At 31.7% G+C, this 24,085-nt stretch overlaps 1 protein-coding gene across 4 annotated transcripts; it reads left to right on the top strand.

Annotated features, from left to right (window-relative positions):
• Positions 1 to 285: 285 nt before the first annotated feature.
• On the top strand, positions 286 to 22,688 carry LOC124433042 (baculoviral IAP repeat-containing protein 6). Of its 4 annotated transcripts, none has more exons than XM_046982550.1 (51): positions 286 to 559; positions 1,325 to 1,644; positions 1,730 to 1,977; positions 2,081 to 2,417; positions 2,488 to 3,997; positions 4,076 to 4,214; positions 4,354 to 4,569; positions 4,672 to 5,095; positions 5,162 to 5,273; positions 5,351 to 5,501; positions 5,848 to 6,072; positions 6,169 to 6,423; positions 6,513 to 6,786; positions 6,901 to 7,056; positions 7,457 to 7,762; positions 8,495 to 8,791; positions 8,927 to 9,141; positions 9,218 to 9,374; positions 9,451 to 9,642; positions 9,720 to 9,934; positions 10,018 to 10,271; positions 10,360 to 10,541; positions 10,620 to 10,813; positions 10,905 to 11,040; positions 11,500 to 11,659; positions 11,790 to 12,153; positions 12,255 to 12,378; positions 12,484 to 12,648; positions 12,735 to 12,898; positions 12,984 to 13,218; positions 13,393 to 13,693; positions 13,803 to 13,978; positions 14,052 to 14,247; positions 14,347 to 14,574; positions 14,655 to 15,179; positions 15,335 to 15,605; positions 15,731 to 15,990; positions 16,109 to 16,397; positions 16,488 to 16,873; positions 16,963 to 17,106; positions 17,196 to 17,373; positions 17,453 to 17,598; positions 17,718 to 17,960; positions 18,048 to 18,269; positions 18,509 to 18,727; positions 18,809 to 20,143; positions 20,266 to 20,486; positions 20,622 to 20,861; positions 20,942 to 21,130; positions 21,216 to 21,350; positions 21,474 to 22,688. In XM_046982550.1, exons 1-51 carry the CDS (start codon positions 382 to 384, stop codon positions 21,756 to 21,758), a joined length of 14,094 nt encoding a protein of 4,697 aa, XP_046838506.1. In that variant the 5' UTR covers positions 286 to 381; the 3' UTR covers positions 21,759 to 22,688. The 4 variants fall into 4 exon arrangements, with proteins under 4 accessions (XP_046838506.1, XP_046838505.1, XP_046838508.1 ...); XM_046982549.1 differs by having other exon boundaries at positions 12,252 to 12,378; XM_046982552.1 differs by lacking the exon at positions 7,457 to 7,762.
• The last annotated feature ends 1,397 nt before the right edge of the window (positions 22,689 to 24,085 follow it).

Below are 24,085 nucleotides of genomic sequence, written 5' to 3'. Positions count from 1 at the left end.
TGTTAAGTATTTTGTAAATAACTATTAGTAATATGTGAATCTCTTCTCATTGTTACCACTAGTTTATTTTAACTTCTAAATATTTCCATTTTTATTTTTATCATTGGTTCAATTCTTTTATATAATCCTTCATGTTCTTTTCAATGCACAGCGATTGTATGTATGTATACATATATATATCAGGAAATTTTTTTTATTGAAAAACGGTCGTATCTAGCGATACATATCGATAGCATCTCTACTACTGAGAAACGGTAATTATCCATCTACAGGATGATTTGGTGACGTCCTATTCAAAGATGGCGGTGACGAGTAAGCCATGTTTTTTGTGATGTTCGTGCAATAGACAAATTTTTGAGATTTGTAAATCGTATAAGCAAAATGGCTGATGATGATCCGTGGTTATTAAAAGAAGACGGATATTTGAATGTGGACGCCGAGTGTAAAAGCATAATCTATCATGCGAATTTAAATGTATTACTGATTAATACTAGCAAGGCGCAAGTATACGTATTTGATGTCAACTCTGGCGTAATTTTGCAAAAAAGTTCTCTTTCAGGTATGCATTTTGATCTTGCGCGCGATACATTTAACTTATAAGAAAATCAAATGTTCGCTTTACAAAATCTTTTATTATGCTTTTGATTTTTAAGCGGTATTCGTTTGAATTTCATGGTCAAGGTCGTATACGTGCGTTAAACGTCAGGAATGATTACAGTTTTTTCCGTTATCGTTTCTTCTTTCAGATACAATAATCGATTTATAATTGAGATAATGCATCTATCAATACATTTAATATTTCAAAAAGAAACAAGATTATAGCTATTTCTTTATTGTTCTATATCGTGTCAATAAAATCTATACAGAGTTTGCAATATCTTAGTCATACTTATTTGCTTATCTAACAGTTTTTTATTTATTTTTATTATTATCCACAATATTCTTATAATTTATCAAAAGATAATAATTGTATTGTGTATCATATCTATGTATCATTTATTACTATCTTTTATCTTTTAAATAAAATATTATATATTATTTAATTTTTGCATCATACTTAAGTAATATGACAGTATTTAAAATGACATTGTGATATAATAATTCTTGACTTTAATGTTAACTTAATTTGTTTATGTATAATGTAGAAAAATAATATAGAATGCTTATATGACAATATCAAATACAAAGTTGAAATATATAAATAATCTCAAATTTAATTAACGCTTATATGACAATATCAAATATAAAGTTGAAATATATAAATAATTTCAAATTTTATATGTAATTAAAAGGTTGTCTATAAAAAGAATTTTTGTTTCTTTAGGTAAACCAAATAAAAAGTTACAAGGTATATATCTAGGTGAAGGTATAGATAAGGTATTATATACTGATGGAAGTGGCATAGGTGTACGTAGCGATTATAATGGTGTCCTGTTGCTGGACTCCATTTTACAAACTCCTGTCTCACGTAGTGAAGATGTTATAAAATTAGAACTTTTGCTCTCTGAAGCTACATTATTACATCAATGTTTACGATATATAGATTTACCAGGGATTGATCATGTACAAGAAGTTTTACAAGAATTATCAGCTAAAATTCTTGCTGCCCAAGTGAATCAGAAGAGAGGTATAAAAGCTCAAAAGGTATGGTTTTTTATATTACAAATCTGATACATTATCATAACATTACTCCTAACTACATAAACAACTGGATCCATATATCTTACAGTGGAATACAATATGTTTGGAATTACCATATGGATCTCTGAGATCAGTATGTTCAGGATTGGCCTTGGAATTGAAAAGGCAAAACAGACACATACCAGCTTTGCCCATTGCTTGGGCTATTAATGAAAGATTAAATGGCCTATTGCCTACCCTCGTCTTAAAAGGTGGCATTAATGCTGATAGAGCACAAATGTTTAGCGAAGCAGCTAGACGTGATACATTTTCAAAATGGCCACATATGAATTACAAGTGGGTGAAGTTATAATATGATATATTATTTTAATTGTGCCTATGAATGATATATTAAGGTAAATCATTTTTAGAGGTTAATGGGTAATTAATACTTTTATAGATGGGCACTACCCGATCGAATGGCACAGGCTGGTTTTTATTACCAACCGAATGCATCGGGTGATGACAGAGCAATGTGCTTTACATGTAAAGTTTGCTTGGTTTGTTGGGAACCAACAGACGAACCATGGTCAGAGCATGAAAGGCACTCTCCTGCGTGCCCTTTTGTTAAACGAGAATATACGCAGAATGTACCATTATCTGTTACACTTGCAACTGCTCCAGCACGTGCATACAGCAATGTAGATATCATAGGAACAACAAATGTCTCTGGCTTAGTAGCTACAACTTCATGTAATGGTCATGTTAATGTTTGGAATGTAACAAATCAATTAAAGGTAAAATTTGAATATTTGAAATAGTACTGTGTTATGGAAACATTGTAATATTGGATAATTATTGTTATAGAGAGAAGTAGACTTTTACATTGCATCTTCTGATCAAGAAATAAACAATAAAGAAACTATACAGTTTTCTGCTGTAAGGAACTTGACCTCTTTATATTTAGCAAATAGTTCAGATTCTGATCTTCTTTCTGATTATAAATCTTTGGTGACCCATAACTTACAATTAACAGCGCTATCAATAGTTGGTGCTTCTAAATCTTGCAAGAAAGACTCCAAAAGTGCTTGTTCAACAACATCATCCATACAAATGGATTCTTCTGGTTCAAAGATTAGACCTTGTTTGGTGTGTGGTGTTACAGCGACAGTGACTAATCCTTCGCAATTGAGAACTTTAGAAAATGTGTGGTCATCATCAACGGATCTTGCTTCGTCATCGTCTCTAGTACGAGCAATGAACAGTGTAAATAGTGCTGCCAGTGATACATTGGATATAATGAAGGTTGCCGGTGATAGGTATGCCCCTTCGAAGTCTCATTATTTAGTACTGTATGATTTTCATCACAAAGCAGTATCGACACAATCCACAAAGGAAGAAAATTCTAAAGATTCAAAAACTAAGAAGACTCTTTCTGGGACTGGAACCAGTGCTAGCTCAAATGGTGAAAGACAAGAAAGTTTGTATCCAGAACTTTTCCTTGGTAAATTTTTATATGAAGTACCAGTTATTGAAGATGTCGATTCGGATACGGTTGTCGGATCACATTTTGATGGTACAGTTCCCACAACTGTTCTCACTGCATCATCTTCCAATGGTATTTATCCTACACCAATAGGAATGACGGTTTCATCAACTTTAAGCCCATTCCATGCTGTTAATTTAAATACCAGTAATGGAGTAGAACAATTTGCATCAACATCTGATTTAACAGCAAACAAGAAACCTATTGATATGGTGAAAATGTCAAAATCAGAACTAGTGGTTATAAAAACAGTTTCTATTGATGCACCGGATAATCTTAGAATTACATCTATTATACCATCTAAGGATGGAAGATACTTATATGTTGCAATGTGTCCAATATTAGAAGATACTTCTAGTGAATCTTCACTTACTTCTATATCCACAAAAATGGAAATTGATGAGGAGCGTACATTCTTTCCACAAAAAAATTACATGTATTGGGATCATCACGAAGCTGGAAGATTAATGAATGGTGAAATACGTAATAATATAGAAAATACGAATGTTATCATACTTGTATATGCTCTGGATTTCTCAGGACAAGTAGTTAGAGTTGCATCAGAACCTATCGTAAAAAGAGAATTACCTTCTGAACAAGCTCCGATTGAACATGTGCTATTACCATTTCAAGAAAAAAGCAAAAATATATTACATGGAATTAATGCTATTACTAATTCTTCCACTAATTCTAATATTCAAGAACCATCTGGTCAAATAGCTCTCGTATGTAAAGATGGTGTAATTAGATTATTGAATCTAAATACCTTAAAAACTGTTAATGAAGCCAAATTAGATGGCCGAAAATTCATTTCAGTGGCTTATTGTAACAGTATGTTTAAATTTACATTAATAAAATTCATATGACAAATTTGACTATAAATGACTACAAATTTACAATTTTTTTTAGGCTTAGAGAGACTATGTGCATGCACTGATGATGGAGCCCTTTACTTTTTTGTTACTTCAGAAGAGGAAAGTTATACAGAAGAAAAAGAAGACATTGAGGATGTTAATATGGTTATAGAAGAAGGTTGCACCAATGTACAGTATGTATAAAATATTATAAAGAAGAAATGGCTATTAAAAATAAATAATACTACACTTTATTTAATATTAAACAATACAATACTAAAAACAAGAATGATATATACATATTTTGTTACAATAAAATAAAAATACTTTTAGGGATTCAATAATAGCACATAGGCCAAATTTATCATATACAGATTTACGAAGTCTTCATGAACTCACGAGGTTTGATAGACATTCACCAGCGTATGGGGCTACTGTTCCACCTTGTTGGAGTGAAATAATGCAAGCACAAAGACAGCGTCGTCATCCACAACACCATCAATCGGAAGATCAAAATCATACACGGACATGGCGCTTACAAAATGATACGTATGTTGTTTATTTTAATAGACGTTTATATTTTTGTATATTTTCTTTTTATTAAAATGATCGAAACATTTTGTATTTTTTCACTTTATATTTTTTATGTAGGACCACTTGGGACGAACATGTGTTCGAACTAACGTTACCACGTAGTGCAGCTGAAAACATAGGACATATTGATGTACATTTTAATCTGCAGTCGTTCTGTCAGGAATTACCAATAATTCAAGTTACTTTACTGAAACAAAATATAAGAAGAATTGGACATCAAAAATCGCCACTCACTCCGGTGGATGAAAGAATAGACTTCAATATAAATAATGAACCGAAAGGAGAAAATCCAGTTATTACAGATGAATATCAACGTCAACATAATACAGAAATATTATGCGGGCCAATTGATTTACATCATTGCATGGATCTATCCTGTCGATCTGGTTGTGTTACTCTTACAAGTCCAAAATTGTTCCATTCCAAAGCTAGAACTCTTCTTGTACATATTAAAGCACTGATTGATCCTACAAAGGATGGGGTAAGAAAACGTTTTATTAAATATCAGTGTTGGTAATTTGTTGTTACTATTATCTTTCGTTTATAGGCGACAAAATCAAAAAGTAATTCATCAGATAGTAAGCCTCCAACTTCAAAAAAATTAAGAATAATAGAAGTACGACCGTTAATTCCTGGTAGTACTGTTGAATGTTATATAGGTGAGCATTAATTAATGTAAGTTACTTGTGCAAGATTTTTATTCCGTATTATCTTATTTTTATAATTTTTCTTTAAGGATGTGATTGGATTCATGAAATATCGATAACCGTGAGATCAGTATACCCTACAAACATACCAAATGGAAAAGCACAAAGATGTGCTATGTTAGAATCTAAATTATTTTTCGACAGATTATTAAATATTGCTTGTTTGCAGATGTCAGATAAGTATGTATAACACTAAATAAAAGTAAAAATGAGCTACTATATCGTGTGTTACACGTAAACACAATATTTTATATATATATATATAATTATTATATTTTATATATAATATTTTATATATATATATATATCCGGGGGACCGGAAAGTAATGTCGTTTCTGCACCTGTCGGTATTTGATTGTAATTAAAAATAAAAACTTGTTAAAAATTTATTCGTTTGAATTTAATTTAAGAAAGCGACATTACTTTCCTGTCCACCTAATATATGTATTTATATTTATATTTATATTTATATTTATATTTATATTTATATTTATATTTATATTTATATTTATATTAATATTTATAGATCCACCGTTACACAGTCCATTGCATTAGATATTCTTATATGGGTAGCATCAATAAGATTAACCAGATTACGTGGCACTCAAAATAATGCTGAAATAAAAGCATTTCAATTGGAAACTATACGCTGTGTTCAAGGGCATTTACCAAATTTATTAAAAACTTGTCTTCTCCACGCCGGTAGAAGTATAGCACATAAATGTGTAAAATTAATTATTTTGTGTAGCGGGTAAGTAACTTATATACAATTCCGTTGATTTTCCAAAATCATTGCTAATTTAATTTTTTTCTTTTGCTCTCTCTTTCTTTCTCTATTTTTTTACAGAGGTTTTTATAACTTAGAAGATCCACCATCTCAATCTTTTGACGAAGCTACACTTTCAGTTTTGGTAACTTTGCTACCATCGATTGTAGAAGTCCAATGGGCTGGATCATTGAGATGGCTTCAGTTATTGATTACGCGATTTTTACCATTGGATAGGAACCACAATGTAGCACAACAATGCGCTGCTTTAGTGCAGCATATTGCTGCTGAAATGTCAAATAGAGTAAATCCTTATCATTTATTACTCGCAACAAGGTATAAATCATATGAATCATATGTATACACACAAATTGCAATTATAATAGATATTATTGAAACTAATATTGTATTGTTATCTTTTAAAGATTCGGCTTGTACAATACTCCATTTGAAACGGAGCTTTTTGATCTTGATCCACCAGTACCATCCAAATGCAGTTCAATGACTACAACTTATGCATCTGTGGTAACTGGTGATCAAACAGGTTCAGCTGCTACGTCTTCAAATTCTACATATTCTCAGGATGCTATTGATTTAAGGGACCTACTTACACTGCCTGCACATCCAGCTAGCGAACTTATTGTACCTAGCAAACTAAAGGCTCTTTGTAGCAATCATAATATGAAAGGTCTTCTTGAGGTAATATACTATTTTTTTTAATTGCTCTTATTTCTTGCTTTTACACATTTAATAATCAAGAACGATTATAAAAGATGTAGTATTAATTATTTGTGTTTTATTAATGTAATTCAGGTTGAACCTCTTCATTTTACTTGTCACGCCGCTTCGGACGGTACCAAGATGGAGAAAATCGGTCCTGGTGTCTATGCGATGAATATTGGAACTACTCTTTATGAAAACAACGCTGCAAATAACAATGGTGTACTCGACATCATTCATCGTGCTTATGTAAGTCTTTGTTTCTGTAGAGTTGACAAAGATTTAGTCATTAAAAAATCGCTCCTGTTATGTATTACATAACTTATTTATATGAAATTACTCAAGCTGTCACGTTGGTAAGAAAATACACATTAATAAAGTGACAGATTATGAGTAGTCAAATAAACAATACAGTGATTTTTTTCTTTTGTTTTCCTTTTTTTTTCTTTTTTTTTCTTTTTTTCTTTTTTTTTTTTTTTTATAAGATAATGTGAAAATGTAGAAGTCACGGATAAGACATTTTCCTTTGTTATCTATAACAATAGTAGAATTTATTGCTGTCCCTGACCATTATATGTACAGTAAATTTTCTTATGTGTTTTGTAAATGGGAAAATCGTTATCTAGATAGAAATCATTGTACATTGTAGAGCTTGGATGCTGGATCGCTAGGACCAGATGTTCAGACTAAACCAACATCTACGTTAAACGATTTACGTAGAGTGTATACAGGAAGAGTCTTAAAGAAGCCAATTCCACAACTATTACTCACATCTGATGAACAATCAGATTGTGATGAAGCTAATGATACATCTGGTGATAACCAGACTTGGCATAACACGCAAAGTGATATACCTAATTCACATGTATTAAATTCTACCATATCAAAAGAAAAGTCATCTGTTCAAAGTATCAATTCTGCTGTAAACAAAGTTGAAGACAGCAATTCTAAAAAGGTAGATTGCATAGATGAAAATTTGCATTTTCTTAATTTTATTCTTGAGTTAAATAATGTATAATTTTTTATACATTTGTTGCTTTGTTAATATGCCGTTTGTAATTCAAATTGTAGACTATTGAATATATTAAAAAGTGACATTTTTAGACTAAGTAATAAATCGTGCATGAATTATCTGTAATGTCTATTTCACATATCTGATATTTTTTATTTATATATCGTTTTTTCCTTTTTACACGCCACATCTTAAGTACCATTATACACACAGTGGCTTATTGTATAATCAACAATATAGTAAATCTAAGCTCTATTAAGTACTTTCTAGATCATTGGGTTAGCATACAATAATTAAATATTATTATAGGAACATTATAGGAACATGAATAATTTTATGAAATAATTCATTTCCTTATTTATAAATGTACATAAAAAGCATTCGAAATTGTATTGTTACTAGATTTATATTAATATCTATATACTGACGAAATAATTTGTGAAGAAGAAGTGAAAGTCATATTTATGTAAAATATTGTTTAAATTGTTGATAACGTTAAATGACATATCAAATATAATTTATATTTTATTAGGCTATATTTAATGTCATTTATTTGAATAATTTGAATGTAAAATTATAAGTATAATTAATAACTAATATTATTATATTAACATTGATTAAAGATAATTAAACAAAAATGAGATATAATTAAATAAAGAATGTTAAATATTCTAGCGAGAAGACATTACATTTCCATGGGGAAGATTATTAAGCTGGCCCCCTCAGCAGGCATTAGTGGTTGACAGAATGCATTCGGGAGCACGTCGATTCGTGGTTTTGGATTTTGGATCTCCCATACTGCTTACTGATCTTCTGATTCCTTCTTGTTGCGACTTGGTATCATTATCTATAGATATATGGACAAAAAGTGAAGAAAGTGATGGAACTCGTCTCATTGTTGCCACGGATATTGAAAGTAAACCATTAATTATTTGCGATCTTCAACCACCACCCGTGTGCAGATATCTTAAGGTACAATAATTTTGAAACCTTCTCTCTCTCTCTCTCCATCCATCCATCCATCCATCCATCCATCCATCCATCCATCCATCTTATCCATAGTTTATCTTTTATAATGCATACTAAAAACGTTCTTATTATTTTTAGATTACAACAATTGGCCGTTATGGTATGCCTACAGCAGCATGCAAGATTCCATTAGGGATGTTTTATGGGCATATGGTAGTTCTACCAGGAGAAGACTATTCTGAATTAAATAATACTTTTCCAGTTCACGATGATACATCGGATACTTCTTTACAAACTACTATCGACACGCAATGTAATATTTTGTCAGCACTTGCAGAAGATGTACAGTGCAGGTATACTTTGAGTAGCTTTATAAAATTTGTATTAATGAATTTTTATTAACGAATTTTTATTTTTATCCTTATTTAGATTTAGTTTAGCCACAGAGAGACTAAAAAGTTTATTGGATCCATTGTTGTGTTCAGAAATTCCTAATGTGATGCACATGCAACATTATTTGTGTTGTACTAAAACGCCTAATGAAAATAAAGAGCAACCATCTGCGAAAATACTTTCGACGTATCAGGTATAATGAAGATTATTAGTATTTTATATTCTTTATAAAAAAATTAGTAATATCTATTGATGTTCATATATTGTAGGAATGTCTAATGTTTCAACGTCAATTGAATATCGTTCATGCAGTAAGACGACGACTTGAATCATGGAGAGGTTCTTCGAACACAGTAGCTTTATCTTTTGTAGATGCACCTACTGATAAATTACGTGTCCTTGGAGAAACATTACTTGATATTCTTCTTTACACCGTATATGAAATTGGACCTGTTCCTAGCGTATGTAATTTTAATTTTCGAAAACGATGAGTTTTGACAAATAATTTCATTATTTATTATTCTTTGCTATTGTTCAGATACCAATGTCTTTGTGCGAGGTTTTTACACCATCTACCTGTGAGAAATTTTTCCATTCAATTTGCGTTGTTACACCAGCACCACGTTTGCAACTTCATGCAGCTGCACTTCTTGCTCGTATGGCAGGCCATCAGCCTTGGTGGGGAAATTTTCTGTCCAATACTTTAATCAATCTTTATTCTTCTACATCTACACAAATTTTTCCTCAAGACAGGTAGGATGTAAACTGATCATTTGCCATTAAAAAATATTTATAGATTCATAATATATAACACGAAAATTTTTTATCTTTTTCAGAGTATTTATTTTATTAACGTTTCTTGGACGTAAATCATTAATTGCTGGAGGTAATAAATCCTCCGTAATAGATGCAATGGTTCGTACATTAGGCATATTATTGGCTCCATTGTCGAATACTCAGATACCAAATCCTATTCAACTGGATACAACCCTTATTGGTTGGGTTCTCCTGTTTCTGTCTGTATGCTTAGATACAACAGCTACTCCGCCATCCTGTTCTGAAGATAATCAAGAGAAAAATAAAGAACAAGGTACTTTCGAAATTATTACAATATAAATCCATATATTTTAGTATATATTTTAATGTAATAAAAATCATTTTATTTCTGATTTAAATAGGTACTTTTTCTCGCTGGGAGTTTATTCAAGGAGAGTCTGCAATGCAACGAAAGTATATAAATGCTACTCGTTCGTCAGCCTCTCGCAGTTATCGTAAAAAATTACAAAAACGTCTTATGAATCGTAAACAACATTTTCAGGAGTTAGAGCATGCAAAAAAAGCTTTCCATGCATTTTCACAAGTATGTATATATACATGTTCCATATATATGAATACACAAAGTATAGTTCTATGCATTTAAAATAATATCTCATTACAGGCTTGGACACCGCTTTCTCCTCAGCCTGCTACTTTATATAGTAAAATGGAAGCAACATTAAAATCTCAAGAAAGATTTTCCAAAAAAACATTGAAACAACACTCTACTAAACATCTCAAAGATGTTCTTAGTATGAGAAAAAATGAAATACACGTTCCCCGTAGTTCACGAAGTCAATCACAACCTAGTACAAGGTACTTTACTTTGTTTTTATTTTTATGATGTAAATACTAATGATCGATAAGATATGAGTTCTTAATCAATTTTATACTGCATTGATTGCAGTAAAGGAGACGTGGATTTGGAAATCGAATATATGATCAATCTACCTTATCAAAGTGTTTTACCAGTGGCTCGCGGTCTTGTAGCTCTTATTTTACATAATGCTTCTAATGTGGACATGTTTCTGCTAGCATGTAAGGTAAGATGAAAGCTATTAATTGTTAAAACTTTCTGTTTCTATTTTCTATTTATTCACGTTGTTGTTATAGTATGCAGCAATATAAATTCTATTCAATTAATATTGAGTATAAAACATAAGCATAAATTAATAAGAATCTTCCTATATTCAATTTCAAATTAGTTTAAAATAACCTCAGATTTATATTACTGCTTAATATTGTACTGTCAGTGTCATTTGATCATTAAGGCATTTAATTAGTATTTTTATCAAATACTAGAGCAGCAGATTAAAGATTTAGCAGTAAAAAAGATGCAAAACAATGAAATCTATATTTGTATATATTTTTATAATCTTTTATCAAATCTTGTTAAATCTTAACTTGCTTGTTCAATGTATTGCACATATCAATTATACGATTATTAATTCTGCTTTTCCGTTTTATGCTTTATAATTAAATTTATGAATTGTCGCACTTAGGTAGTCGCTAGGCTAGTGGTATCCACACGTTCTGCAATTAGTTTGTGCGAACTTATGACTGAAGAACAGCTCTTAAAGTTAGTCAGATTGGCAACGGGTGCATCCGATGCTGCCTGGTCATCACATGCTGTATCATGTCTTCTACAGGATTTATTAGAAGGTATAAATATATCGCTTACTTCCAAGTTTAGTAGCGTGAAATAATTAATGGTTGTAATCTCTCTTGTTAATCTATTTAACAATTTTTTCTTATTTATCATATTTATATGTATTTAAAACCTATTTTATAGGAGGACGATTATATCTGAAACCCTATTCCACTCACGAAGGAAGTCCGTCTGAAGATAATTTTGAATCGGTAGATGAAACTCGAACAACGGAGGAGGATTCAGGAGGTCCAGCCGGAACAAGTAATTCTACAGTTACTTTAGGTAACGATGAAGGATTTGCTGAAGGTGATGGGGATGAGGACGTTCAAGATAGTATTGTGGTGACATCAGCTACAGCACCAAAATCTAATGGTTTTCTGCCTTCACTTTTGGAATCTGATGATAGTGAACTTGAAGATTTCTTAGATGATATATTCGAACGAGGGAAAAATATGTTAAAAAAAGGCAGTACAGTTTCTAAAATATTAACTTCAGCCAGTTCAGGGTACTTCCTTTTATCTATTCTTTTCCACATTTGTTCTCGTCATATATCTATATAAGTTTCATTTGAATCTATATGATATATTAATTTTGTATTTTTAGCAGTATTTCTTTGGCAATGGATGAAAGATTGGAATATGGCGTTGAGATGAGCGTAGAAATTTCTTTAAGAATATTATCTACTCTTGGAATGTATAATTTACCTCACAGCATAAATTCAACGATACATGTATGTTTACTATTCGTTTATGAGTTAAGAAATATTAATTATATATCGTATGTATTGTATGTATATTTCAGTGTAATATTTTCTATAAGACTAATGTAATTATAGGTTCCAATAGAAACGAATCGTTTCTGTCAACAAGCATCACCGCGTACAGATTCTTCTTGGGCAGATAGAGGACAAGAAGTTTGGAATTTATCAGATTCTACTCCTTCTAGTTTATCAATGTTAACTAGATGCTTTGATAGAATTTTCACAGATTTATACCTACAGGTTAGTTGCGAGTATAATAGATATGTTCATGTTTCTTTTTCTTTCTATGATATACTAAAGAAATTAACGTCTAATTATTTAAACAGAATGCAAGAACAAATTTGGAACTTGTACTTCAGTTATGGTTAACATTGAACTTGGATGCTGCTTCTGAACAATTTAATTCAACCACTCGATTTGATCCATTTTTAATACCTGTAATTCCATTAAGCTCTGCATCTATTTCAAGTCTCATATCAACCCTTTCATGGTAAGTTATTTATTAATTTCTATTATAGGAATATCTCCAGCGCGATAATACAATACTATATACCAATTTATTATATATTTTCCAGGCATCCAGATGTTTCTTTACGTGCGTGGTGTCTTGCTTTACAATGTTTTACTTTAGCAAGTAATCAACCGTTGCTAATAAATTGTTCAGAGCATGCGAATAATAGATCATTGGCTGAATTCTACGGTGGTATGGCTAGCTGTATCGTTAAAGAACGTAATATAGGACCTATGCTTCTTAGATTATTATCTGGCAGTGGATTAAACGTAAATACTATGGACAAACAATATATTATGGTAAGTTTTTACTTGTGGAAAAAGAATCATTTTTTTTTATAATAGTTATTTAAAAATCAAGGTTAAAAAAGAAGAAGAGAATATGTTGGCTATAAATTAAATTCTTTTTATTTTTTTGTCTTCTCTTTTTTTCTATCCTTAATTCATGTAATTCTCTTTTTATTAATTTTGTAGGCCGGCCCTACAGTATGTCAGGCTCTTCAAGATTTTCTTGTTAGATTAGAAATAAGATGTGATGTAATAACACCTGGCAGTACTTTGGGTAACATCTTGAAAGACCTTCTACTATGGATAGTTTATCAACTTGTACAGCCAGGCGGTGCTCTTGTTTGCAGAAGAGGTCCTTTAGATGCCCAGTGCAAGCTCATAACTTCGCTTGTTAATCTTAACTTCGATAATACTGATTTAGGAACAGCAATGAGCATATCTGAATGTGTTGGAATATTGGTTTCAACGTATGTTCGAAGCTCCGGAGGTATTATATTTTATATAATTTTTAAGAGTCATATATATATATATATATATATATATATATGATACATTATAAATTATTAAATTTTGATTAATTATTTTATTTAATTTAGTCGGGGCTCAATGTGGTGGAGCTGTTGATTTGGCTAATCAATCAGGTGGATTTGGAGGTCTATTTGCTTGTGTACTTGGTGGCGATGCAAAACAAGGTCGTCCAGCATCTTGGGATACTTTAGTCGTTGCACTCATTAAATTAGTGTGTCGATTTATTCAAACGCCATTGCCAAATGTACGTAATTTCTTTCAAATAAGTTAATTTCATTAAACATCTTTGTACATATGTGAATTTCTAATAAATTCAGGCCCGACCAGTTCGACCAGATGGTTCATCTGATATGGATTCTGAAATAACTATAAATCTACGAAATAACAGCAATGATCCACAGGTTGAAGTGAATATTTCGCAAACAGACGAAAGCAAAGCTGAACAACAGACATCACTTCGTCTTCAACAAGCTACGAATAATAAGCCTCGAGTACCTTGCGTCGCAGATACTGGTAATTATAAATTATATCATTTGTATATCGATGAATGTTATTATACTAATTAATTTTATAGATTTATATTGTTTCAATTAATCTCTATTTTTTTTGTAGTGTTGCAACACGAACCTACTATGATGCGATTGTTAGGAGCTCTTGGTTATAGTAGCGGTTCTTCTCTAGTTATGCTTTTAGGAGAAAATGCTGGAGCAGGAGCAGCTACGGAACTTGGAGATCCAGCTTCGATATTAGACGCGACCTTTCAACTTCTGACTATTCTTATGAGAAAAGCTAGTAATCCATCTCTTGTCCTTAATCCCCTTTATAAATATTTATCGTCATGTAAGTATCTATATGGTTTTGATTTTCTCTGATATATGATAAATATTAGAACGACGTAATCGTTTTTAATTTTATTATAGCATGTCTAGAAACCGAATTGGATCGTCAATTAGGTGTTATGCAATTGTCAGAACCACTTTTTTGGTATATCATAAAAGTTCTAGATAATGAAACATCGTTATCGTTATTTACCAGAATGAATGGTGTAAAAGTGCTTTGTGAGAATCTAGTAAAATCAAGCATGAGTAATAATAACAGTTCATCGTCTCCTGGTGTAATTGCACTAGTAATGGAGCACTTATCGAATGCAGCAAATGTAACACCAGCGTCTTCTTCGAGTAGCAAGAAAGCTGTTAATACATTAGAATCTTACGAGGATGGTTTATTGAACTTTGCACCATTGGGAACTATACCTTGGCTGAATCCAACTGTACAACCAGCTGACGTTCTTATACAAAGTGTTGCACCTCATCGACGAGCAAGAACAGCCACCTGGTCATATCATTTCTATCCGGATGAAGCATGGCACGATCTTACGATTACTTTACCTTGTGCCATACTTTTGAGAAAAGTAGAACTTCAACCACATCTTACATCATTAGCAAGTAAGTTGCAAGATAATAATATCAAGAGACATAATGATATAAATTACAATTATTTTTTTATATGATTATTATTATTATTATTATTATTATTATTATTATTATTATTATTATTATTAGTATTATTAAATAATTTTATTAAAATTTATTTTAAATAGCATGTCCGTCGGCCGTGGCGCTTGAAATTTCAAGAGAAAGTAACAGCCCTTTGATACCCGTTTGTCCTCCAATGCCTACAGCGGGCTTAACATTTATACGTCTGACTTTGTCGCAACCAGAAGTAGCGACCGCTGTTCTTATAAGATTATATAAACCACGCGATTCTACTAATATTAATTTAAGTCAAATAAGGCTATTAGGTACAACAGCATTTGGTGAAATTAAGACGAATAATGATTCTGTGGATGAGGAACAACTTACAAAAACAAGGTATATATTGTTGAGCTTGCTCTCTATTAAAGCTTTTTTAACACATTTTAATATTTAGATGCATTATTATCTATCAAGACTATATAAAAAAAAAATCTAAATAAACATTTCGTAATACTCTCTAGCTTGGGATGGTTGCGATTGTTACATCAGTGTTTATCCGTAAGCACTCCAAACAGTGAACTGGTTGCTGAAGTACTTAATTCTGCAGCTTCGGTTCAAGGCCTTATCGAGGCATGTTGCAATCTTTTGTTACTCCCAGCACCGTCTTTATTTACTCCCGACTTGGAAAGGGTTCTATTGCAGCTAGGCTTACATTCTCGAGAGCTTGGACTTCGTCTCATTGGTCTTTTACTCAACAACAGGTCTACTCCTTTCTTTCAAGGTATCACTTAATGGGCTGGGTACATTCTTTACTTTCCGCAATTAAACTACTTATTTAACTAAATGTTTAATTCAAATAATTATACTATACTAAATTGTTCATTAATAAATATCCACAGGGATTACAGCAACACAAGAAACATCGGCTATTCAATTGGTCGTTGAATTACTCCAACAACTTTGTTCCATCCAAGATTCCAGTACAGAAGCTCGCATGTCAGCAGTACTTTCCTGGCTTCACACAACCGCTGTAAATGGAGTATCTCATTCGAGTACTAGCTCTAATCCTAACCCTGTTACTTCACCAACAGTATACATCCATTGTGTATCATCAATAATTTGGAAAGCACATCAGCAACAAAATCTCAATTATGATTTACAAACTCTTTTAACTGATGATCTTTTTAAGTAAGTTAATCTATTTATCTCAATGTTTGTTTTTAATATAACTAAATTAAAATAAATATTACGTTAATATTATATATATTTTGTTAATAGTGCTTTGTATAAGTGGACTTTAACATTGGGAACAAATTCTGCCTTAAAGCAATCAATCGATTCTACTCTTTGTGCATTCTGTTATGTGAGACCATCTTTGTTTCCATTACTATTACAAAGAGTACGAATATTGGTTCCAAATTTGGCAACAGATCATTCTGCATCTATATCCGATGACCGCAAGGAATGTAAGAGAAGAACAGATGGAAGAAATTGTGAAATTGATACTGAAGAATGGTATTGCCGTTTCGTACTACCGGAATATAAACGTTTAGATTTAACAGAGGGTCAATTACTGACTGTAGCTGCAACTGCACGATCTCCACCTGGTATACAACAATTAATTGATTCTGGACTACCTGGATTACTTACAACGTCAATTATTGGTAATATTTATTTCGTTATATCTTTGATTTAAAAAATGATATATTAATGATTTCGAATATTAAAGGTAAATTTTTTAATATTGTTTAAGATTTTTGTAATTCGGAGAAATCAAAGCAATGCCAAAATAAAATATTGATGGAACAAAGTTACCAGAACAAATCTTCAGGAAACTCGAGCATAACGGATAATGATAAAACTGCAGAAACTTCTTGTCCTTTGAATAATCATTCAGGTAAGTCCAATGTATACCTATATTTATAAATGCATTGTTTTCTTCGATTATGCATTGAAAGATCTTGCTAAATAATTTTCATTATATAGGTGGTTTAAGCATGACGGATCCAGAAAGCATAGCAATGATCTTAGAGTTCTTAACGCTTGTCTGTTCAGAGGGTAGAATGCGTGATTGGCTTGGAACAGAAGGTCGTGGATTTTGGTTACCTCTTTTATCTCTTCTAAGTAATCGTCCTATTGAAAATCCATCTGTATCTTCTATGAGGTAAATTGTTATTTTTATATCAATATTAAATATTTAAAAAATTGAAATTGTCTAAAATGAACTGTATAATTTATCACAGATGTTCCAAAACAAATGTGTCTTATGCATCTTTGGAAAGTGCTATGATCAAATTCCTATCTAGATGTTGTTGGTGCCATCGTGCAAATCAAAAATTACTCGCAGAACTTCTTATGGATGTCATCTCACAACAACGAACAACGTCCAGTAAGTATCTTTTGTATGTTAATAGACTCTTATGTTTATATGTAGTAATACTTATAAGAGATAATATAACAATAATCGTATGTAATATAAGAAATAATTTTTATTTTCTTTATGGCCAGATTTACGATACCTACACGGTATTTCTGGATTCACGAGAAGATTGATTTTACAATTACTTCTGGAGGGTGAAAAAGTATTGGTATCCGTGTCTTCTGAGGCACCAATGAAAGCTTCCAATACTACCGCGAATCAAAATACACCATCGATGCCTCCACATCCAGCTTATCCTCTTGGACATTATCATCAATTGCTTTATATCTCTACACAGTCGACAGTAGCGGATATACTTCAACAAGTCTCTGGTAAGATCATTTAAATAATCTACATGATAATTTAAAATTATATATAAAATTTTTTTGATAATCTATTGCCTTTATATTGTTAAATAGGCACTTGGCTTTTATTATTATTACCAAATACTTATAAAGGAAATGAAGCAAGCACAAGTGGAACTAATCGTTCTCGAGAATTATGGGAATCTGGCATGGCATTGGTGGTCGATACCCTTAGCGTAGCTGCAGGAAATACTGCAAAAGATAAAAGAGCGAAAGAAGCATCCAACAGATCACAAGCTCGTGGACCTGTAATTCGAAAGTCACGTTTAACTACTGGTATGTGTTAATATTCTGTATTTTATATATAAATAGACATATACATACACAAAGTATATATATGTGTATATATATGTATATATACACATATATATATATCTTAAGCTCAACATCTATAAAAAAAAGTTATATGAACAAATATATATATCTTAGTTTTTGAGTTATGGATAATTAAAGAAAATATATTATTCACGATATTATGAAGTTTGTACCTAATGATTTTTGCAACTTTTTAACAGATGCTACACCAACTACAACAACCAAACCAACAAATACTACTGCTCAAACTAATTCAACGAATACCACAAATCAACAGTATTTGATACATTCATCACGTCCAAATACACCTTTGCCACCACAATTAACTATTGCTCAACTTCTTGCTATTGCCGAAGATAGTGGAATATCTGAACCTTGCTTACATTTAATATTGAAACAACGTAACAAAGACTCAAAAGGTAAAAACAAAAGAGATAAAAATTAAATTAAAATCAAATTAATATTACATATATGAATTTTATACATATTTGTGCTTACAGAAGATGTAACAAAACAGAGCGACAGTGAGTTACTAAATTACAGGAGTATAGAAAGTTCTTTGGACGTATTTAGTACCGGTGGTGGTTTAGCAGTATTAGCCTGTCATCTTCCACTAGTCTATCCAGACCCTGGTAGGCAGGATTTGTTACCTTTCACAGAAAAGTCACCATCGCCGGAAGAAACTGATGCAGATTGGGTAAAATTTGAAACTTCGGATGAGATTTATGCTGATTTAGAGAAAGATACGACTACGTGTTCGCCAAGAGCAATATCTCCAGCTCCTTACGTACCACCACACTCTCTTGCTGCTTTTGGTTTATTCTTAAGACTACCAGGATATGCGGAAGTATTATTAAGAGATCGAAAAAGGGCGCAATGTCTATTACGCCTTGCATTAGGCGTTTCGGACGATGGTGAAGGTGGTGATGTCCTAACCTCACCGCTAGCTGCTTCCTTACCAACTTTACCATTCCAAGTTTTAAAACAATTACTCGATGCTACGCCTCCAACCACGGATGATGGTTTACTTTTAAGAAGAACTACAATCGATGTAGGAGCTATGCTTCTCTTATTGAACTGTTTGGCTATATTCACTCATCAAACGGGCCATAATGATGGTTTGGAACAGAAATTAGGTCAAACTGGAGGTCGGAGTGATGATAATTCGCATTTGTATTGGGCTAAGGGTACTGGATTTGGTACTGGCTCGACTCAACAGTCATGGAACGTAGAACAAGCTTTACTACGACAACGATCCGAAGAAGAACACGTTACTGTTTTGATCCAAGTTTTAGCAAGTTATATTGGTTCTGGAAGTCAACCTCAAAGAGAATTACCAGCAACATTCCCTGACCTTTTGGCACGATCTTGTTTACTTCCAGCATTGTCTTCGTATCTACGAAATGATTCAGTTTTAGATATGGCAAGACACATTCCTCTTTACCGAGCAGTTTTACAACTTTTAAGGGCTATGGCTTTATCCACTCAATTGGCACCTCTTTTGTTACCAAGAGTCACAAGATTGGGCGAACAATCTATTGTATCTTTATTATCTAATATGAGAGTTTGCGTAGATACTTATGTACACAAAATTAATCGTACAAGAGGTAACAAATCCAAAGGCGTATCCAAATATCCCGATGATACGGAACAAGACGAGGGTTTAGCGACTTTAATTCCTGATATTCAGGAAAGTGCTATTATAGTGCAAAATGCAACTGCAAGACTGTCGAATATCGGTGATGATTTGCCTGGACTAAGTCCAACGGCTCCAGAATTACCTTTGCGTTCTGTCGAGCAACGTTATTTAGAGGTTATGAAAAATTTACGATTTGGTAAGTAGAAAGTTAAAATATAGATATAAATATTAAGTGTATGTGTATATGTATATATATATATATATATATATACATATATTATCCAGAGTTATTTTTATTTATTAATTACTTATTTACAGATACATTTGAAATGATCACAGAAAACACAGATGGTGGTGGATATAAGTTTGCTGTATCTTATCATTTTGAATCGAATATGAGAGCGGCAGGCGAAAGAAGTCATCCAACAAGGATGAAGCGTTTAGCCCAAGAAGCTGTTACTCTATCCACTGCTTTACCTCTTTCATATAGTAGTAGTGTTTTTGTTAGATGCGATGCTGATAGATTGGATGTTATGAAGGTATTATTTAAATCATTCTATACTCTACACATATAAATCTACGTACGTAGATATTATCTTCAATATAATGTATAATATTTTTTATCATTTATTTATATAAAATTTAGGTAATTACAACAAATATTTGATTTTTAGGTCCTTATAACGGGACCGGCAGAGACGCCTTATGCAAATGGATGTTTCGAATTTGATGTCTATTTTCCTCCTGATTATCCAAATAGTCCTATGCTAATAAATCTAGAAACAACTGGTCGCCATACTGTACGCTTTAATCCTAATTTATATAACGATGGTAAAGTGTGCCTCAGTGTGCTTAATACATGGCATGGACGACCAGAAGAAAAATGGAATGCACATACAAGTAGCTTTCTTCAGGTAATTTTTTTAATCAATCAAAATTCTTAATATTATCAATCTTTTAACATTTTTTGCTAAATGAAATTTTCTATATTTAGGTATTAGTATCAATACAGTCGCTCATTCTGGTGTCAGAACCTTATTTTAACGAGCCTGGATATGAAAGATCACGAGGTACATCGAGTGGAGCTCAATCTAGTCAAGAGTATAATGCGAATATTTGTCAAGCTACAGCTAAATGGGCAATGCTCGATCAAATTCGCAATCCATGCCCTTGCTTCAAAGAGGTACAAATTTACATTATTTGATTTCGATAATACTCTTTAAATATTATTTTACATCTAACATTCTTTCTTGCGTACATATATAAAGGTTATACACACTCACTTTTGGATAAAAAGACATGAAATTGTGGCGCAATTAGAAGGTTGGATAAGGGATATGGAATTACGTGGATCGGATCGTCGTTTTGGTCCAGCCATTTCCTTAAATGCTTTGGCTTTAAGGGTAAGTATATTATCTATATATGTATATATTAATAAAAATTATTGATAACATGAAAATTTATTATTGTTATTGTAACAGATTGCAAAAATTGTTATTATATTAAATGTGATATATATTTTTCAGAGGCATTATAGATTATTGAGAGAAGAGTTGAATAAACTGCCAACACCCGAAGGTTTAGAAGATTTGATCGAACCGCTTCCATCTCCGGGCTCGCCTATTGAATTATCTGGGACTCCGGGTACACCCAGTACACCACCTTCGTCAGTAGGTCCCGCTACTACACTGACAACATCGATAAATAATACTATCGTCCCCATTAGCAACACCAGTGCCAGTAACCATGTACATCACGATATCGATACGGATGTTGAAATGGAGAAGATGGTTTCAAAAGTGTGTGAATAGCTAATGGATGTTAATAGACATTGTTGGACATTTTGAAAAGTCTATTGTTTGTGTTATGGTGAACAAATACTTAACTGATCCAAATTGCAAGAATATCTTGCTAAGTGATTCAGTTACTGGCAAGTTCATTGATAGTCGACAGTGATCGTACTTTGAGAGGTAATAATAAATATTTGTTTTCGATTGTGAAAAGATGACGATGCTAAAGGATGACGATGAAAAGAAATTAGTGTTTGAAATAGATAAAAAAAAGAAAAAAAGAAAAACATGGAAAGATGGGGAGTAGAACGAGGAAAAGAGAAGGAAAATATTGCATGAGAGAAAAGCAGAGAGTATGAGAGAAAGAAAGAGCGAGAGAGATAGAGAGAGTAAGAAAGAGCGAGAGAGATAGAGAAAGAAAGAGAGAGAGAGAGAGAGAGAGAGAGAGAGAGAGAGAGAGAGAGAGAGAGAGAGAGTGAGTGTGCTTGCGTGCGAGAAAACGTAGAGAGAAAATGTAAGATCGAAAGTTTGTGTGCGAGTGTAATAAAAAACTCTTGTGTGTAGTAGATACTTTTTATGGCTGCTGCTATATTATATGTACTCTGCATTCTACTACTTCATACTACTTGTAAGTATCAACTCTTATTCAAATATTTATTATACATGTTCCTCGTTTATGTAGCCGATATCCCTGCGTGCAATGCGATCGAAATGAAATAATAACATTTAGTAAACAGGACGACTTAGATAAAACTGGTGTAAAGTATTGAAAGGTTTTCTTCGTAAGTCGAGGAACGATCTGTAATACAATGAGTCGATAATGAGTAAAGAAAATTTGACATCTTCAAAATAAAGACCACCATTTGTAACCGCTACTTAGCTACTTAACACACAATAATTTCGTATGAATTGACACCGTATAAAAGAATAAAAAAATTACTTTATTTCGAATTGGTCTCCAATTCGTCTCTACCTACAAGTTTTATTTTATCGTCGTTACTATTAAACTCATACATATATATGTATATATATATATATATATATATATATATATATATTTATATATGTATATATATATATATATATACATATATACATACACGTATTATATATTATATCTAATATAATATAATATAATATAATATAATATAATATAATATAGATATTATATATACATATATGTTATTACAATTGCATCGCAAGTTTAACTTTGACGATTAATTATATTTAAATTGTGAGTAGAAACGATGCAAGAGACACGATATGAAATGTAGTTGGAATTTATGCGTGTACCGTGTCTGACAGAACATTTTCATATCGAGGTTATATAATTTTATTATGTTTATTCTTGTTTTTTCCATTCATTTTTATTTTTGTTCACTTTTTCTTAATTAGAAACTATTTCAAAGCGTGGCATTGGAGTTTTGGAAAATTAACGATTTCCTTTATCGATTTAATGTTAATTATGACGCATTTTACTACGCGCGCGCGTTTTTAAGGTAATTATTAGCGCGTGAAAACAAATGAATTTTTTTTGTTTAAGAAAAATGTACTTTTTTACACAAAGTTGTTTTTTCAAAGTATATCATAATTATTATTATTTAGCCAGACAGACACTTCGGTCGTATTTATTTATTACACCATTTTGTCTTCTATTAAACGAATGACTTAGAATCCGACTTGTTTGTAATATATTTCATTTAATATATACATTCACATACACACACATAAGACATATATAGTATATATATATATATATGCATATTCACACACACACACACACACATATATATATATATATATATCATACATACATACACACATACATACATACATACATACATACATACATACATACATACATACATACATACATGCATGCATGCATACATACATACATACATACATACATACATACATACATACATACATACATACATACATACATACATACATACATACATACATACATACATACATACATACATACATACATACATACATACATACATACATACATACATACATACATACATACATACATACATACATACATACATACATACATACATACATACATACATACATACATACATACATACATATATAACTGTAAAGTTGGATTTTGCAGTAAAGTAAATTTGCTATCGTTTGCGTTACAACATAAAGAAACGTGCAAAATGATCCTAAATAATTATTTATAGCGCGTCTTATCACAATGAATAATTACAATCAGTAATAAAATATACAAAAACGTAGATCCTTCATTATGATATACCAACGATCGTGTACAGTAAATAATATAATTACCATAATCATAATAATACACCATACGATTAAATGTTTGT

This window comes from Vespa crabro, chromosome 2 (assembly GCF_910589235.1).
Source record: "Vespa crabro chromosome 2, iyVesCrab1.2, whole genome shotgun sequence".
Taxonomy (NCBI): Eukaryota; Metazoa; Arthropoda; class Insecta; order Hymenoptera; family Vespidae; genus Vespa; species Vespa crabro.
Note: the sequence above shows the minus strand (reverse complement) of the source record. Positions and strands in the feature narration are given on the sequence as shown.